At 34.7% G+C, this 3,994-nt stretch overlaps 1 protein-coding gene across 1 annotated transcript; it reads right to left on the bottom strand.

The window, feature by feature from the left end:
- Positions 1–211: 211 nt before the first annotated feature.
- On the bottom strand, positions 212–3,769 carry LOC128201267 (uncharacterized). The gene has a single exon (XM_052897728.1). The coding sequence runs from the start codon at positions 3,767–3,769 to the stop codon at positions 212–214; it is 3,558 nt and encodes a 1,185-aa protein (XP_052753688.1).
- Between the last annotated feature and the right edge of the window lie 225 nt (positions 3,770–3,994).

The following is a 3,994-nucleotide window of genomic DNA, read 5'->3' as shown; positions in this document are numbered from 1 at the left end:
TAACAATTACAATCCCTTCTAATTGAATTAATTTTGTTTTTACAGCATTGAATAAATGGTTTAAATATTTGTTTATGTAGTCAGTAATATCATTATTTTCAGTGATACAAATGTGAACTTTAACTTTTGTTTTAACTTCTAAGTCTGTTTCAGGAATATCTATATCATTATTTACAATATCATCGGGTTGACTTAGAAAATCAGGGCCGTTCTACCATAGTTTTGACTGTCTCAAATCATTCGGATTTAAACCTCGTAAGCTTAAATTTGCTGGATTATTAAAAGTATCAATATAACGACATTGACTACTATTTGCGATAGTTAAAATTTCTGCTGTTCGATTAGCAACAAATGTTGTCCAAGTACCAGGTGTTTTGCGTAACCACGCCAAAACTATAGTAGAATCAGTCCAAGCGAACACACAATTATTTTGTATTTTCAAAACAGTTTTAAGACTGCTCAACATCTTGGCTAATAAAACAGCACCACAAAGTTCAAGTCGTGGCAACGTGATTTGTTTTACTGGAGCTACACGTGTTTTTGCAAAAACTAAATGAACATTAACGTTTTTGCCATTCCAAACCCTGATATAGACAACAGCAGCATAAGCAGCACAAGATGCATCGCTAAAGCCATGTAATTCTACTCTAGTAGTAGTATTTAAAATACTGAGCCATCTTGGAAAGGGAATGATTTGCATGTGAGAAAATTTATCTAGGTAAGTGAACCATTCAGTTTTTAATTCTAGTGGTAGCTCCTCGTCCCAATCCAATCCAGCTAGCCATAATTTCTGCATGAATATTTTAAGAACAATAATAGAAGGTGCTAACCAACCAAGAGGATCAAAGGACTTAGTTATCGCAGAAAGAACAGTTCGTTTAGTGACATTGTGGGATTTAAATTCTAAATTTAATGTAAGTTCAAAGTTGTCAGTTTGTGAATTCCATATAATACCTAAAGCTTTAATAGTGTCTTCTACTTTAATAGTGACTGTACTTAAAGAATCTCTTTTGTCGTTCGAAATTTGATTCAATACTAGTTTACTATTAGACGACCATTTGTGCAAAGGAAAGCCACCTCGAGCTAATAATTCAGTTAACCGATTTTGAAGAAATATTGCACTTTCCTCTGTTGACGTACCTGTTAACAAATCGTCCATGTAGAAGTCTTCCTTCACAATTTCAGCTTCTCTAGGAAACTCACCACATTCATCTTCAGCAAGTTGGTGCAATGTACGGATAGCTAAAAAAGGAGCACAAGACGTACCATAGGTTACGGTAAGTAATCTGTACTCTTGAATAGGATCATTGAGAGATTCACGCCATACGATTCTTTGTAGATCTATATCTTTTTTAGATACAAGTATCTGTCGATACATCTTCTGTATATCTGCAACTAAACATATTTTGTGTTGTCTCCATCTAGTAATTAAGTATCGAATATCTTGAAGAAGAGGAGGACCGATTAACAGTTCATCATTTAATGATTTTCCATTTGCAGGTACAGCACTACCATCAAAGACTACGCGCAACTTTGTACTCAAGCTCGACGGCCTAAGGACAGCATGGTGAGGTAAGTAATATATATTTTTATTATTAGTATTAAGTTCATTTTCAGGTATCATCTCCATATGTTCGTGTGACAGGTATTCATCCATAAAATTAGTATACTGATTTTTAAATTCAGGTTTGTGTAAAAATCTCTTCTCCATCTGTTGCAGACGATTAACAGCCAAGGTTTTTGAATCACCAAGACTTGTGGAAGGAAATTCTTTAAATGGTAAACGAACTACGTATCGACCATCATCATTACGTGTGTAAGTATTTTTATAGTGTTCCTCGCATTGTATTTCTGATGCGGACATAGGTTTTTTGTGGGGAACGTGCTCTTCGATCTCCCAAAACTGCCTAAGTAACTGATCCACCTCCAATTTATTATGGGCTACAACCATATTGTGTATTTGTGTAACAGTTTGTGAAACGCTTCCAGCCAGCAACCAACCCAGGCGAGAGTTAAGAGCAACGAGAGTGTTGTGTTTATGTATTCCATCGAGAATTATGTGAGCATGCACGTCGGCACCCAATAAAACATCTATAGGACTCGGCTTGTGAAAATCAGGATCAGCTACATCTAATTGCATTGATGAAGGCCAAGTACCTTGTGGAAATTCTCGAGACGGTAGTATTGAAGTTAGTTTTCTAAGTACATAAGCGTTAACTTCAATACGTGAAAGTGATGGGTTTTTACAATGAATTGTGAGTGTTACTATAGACTTCGTAGTAACTTCTTGTGAGTTGGATATTCCAGTGATTTTACCAATTACAGGTGTGCGATCAAGATTCAACAGTTGTACAGCTGCTTCAGTAACAAAAGAAGCCTGAGAGCCCTGGTCTACAAGTGCCCTGAGAACGTAAGTAGAGCCATTGTTTGCCTTTACTTTAATTTGAGCAGTAGGTAAAATAATTTGTTTATTATTTGTTTCAGGTTTCGTGTTAGCAGTATGACAAGACGTAGAGGGACTCTGTACTGACTCATTTCTCTCAGTTGTAATCTCTGGTTTGTTAAGAGTTGTTAAATGCAGCAAAGTGTGATGACGTCGTCCGCATTTCTTACAGGTTGTGCTTTGCCGACATTGTTTCACAGAATGACCCTTAATCAAACAGTTGAAGCAGATGTTGTTCGTTTTTATAAAATGTTGACGTTCTGATACGGTAAGTGTAGTAAATTTCTTACAATGACAAATGTAATGGTTCTGTGAACAATATGTGCAAGTACTATTTACTTCAGTAACGTAAGTTTTGACAGATGTAAATTTTTGTGGTGTGTATATCTTCTTTGACAATTCTTTAACTTGAGTTGAACTAATCATTTCTAGTATTCTGAATCTATTCTCCAAGAAAGAAGCTAAATCGGCATAAGTAGGAATCTCAGTAGAATTACCAAGAGACTGCTCCCAAAGTTTATGTGATTCGGAGTCTAACTTTCCGACAATGACATATACTAAAATAGCATCCCAGTTAGAAATACATATGTTGAGATTTTTCAACGAGTCAAGACATTGACTAGTAGTGTCTAATAATTCTTTGAGACCTTTAGTTGATTCGCCAGCTAACTTCTTTTGACTTAATAAGCGATTCAGTATGTTGTTGACAATAATCCTCTTGTTGTCGTATCTTTCTTCCAGCTTTTTCCATGCATCGAGATAATTAGCTTCGGTAAGTGTAAAATTCTTTAATAATTCTGCTGCTACCCCAGTTAAACTAGATTTAAGATAATGATGCTTTTCAATTTTAGATAAACTGTTATTGTTATGTATTAATGAAATATATAAATCTCGGTAGCTAATCCAATCATTATAATCACCAGAAAATACTGGAAGGGGTATCGGAGGAAGATGTGGTCTCGAGTGTGAAGATGATGCGATGGTGATGGTGTTATTATCATCAGTTTGAATTGATTTTGTTTCATGTTCATATAACCAATCTTTTATCCAGGTCTTGAGATCTAAGTAAGCCTCTTCAGTAGAGTTATAATTTTCCTCTAGATCGAGATTACATGATTTAAAATTCGACTCTGAATATGTAGTTGTAATATACTCATATTGTTTATTATATGATGACCAGTACTCACATAACATCTCTAAACGTGCATCCAAATATCCTCTTGTAATCTTAGCTCGAACGCACTTCTTCGTGTTAGTTAGTAATTTCACAATTTTATTTGAATTGTCCAACAACATTGTAATACGTGAACTAATATTTTCTGTCATTGTGATATGCAAACAACAAAGTCCGATATATATATGTGAAAAAAGTATTGTACACTGAAGTTGTGAATATTTATGCGTTTAGTACTGCACTATATTTATTTACTAAATTATGCGGCTATCGAAGGACCAAATGAACAAAAATAAAGTCGAATCTTGATCTTGAATGTGTTTATTAATTTTGTACAAGAACGTCACAATCGAAAGTGTCAGATAAAAACATTATTT

This window comes from Galleria mellonella, unplaced genomic scaffold, assembly GCF_026898425.1.
Source record: "Galleria mellonella isolate WM207_F2 unplaced genomic scaffold, CSIRO_AGI_GalMel_v1 utg38, whole genome shotgun sequence".
Taxonomy (NCBI): Eukaryota; Metazoa; Arthropoda; class Insecta; order Lepidoptera; family Pyralidae; genus Galleria; species Galleria mellonella.
The sequence above is the reverse complement of the archived record's forward strand: the minus strand, read 5'-3'. Positions and strand labels throughout refer to the sequence as shown.

Excerpts from the sequence above, each read along its gene's own strand:
- LOC128201267 (XM_052897728.1), bottom strand. The coding sequence starts at position 3,769 with ATGACAGAAAATATTAGTTCACGTATTACAATGTTGTTGGACAATTCA.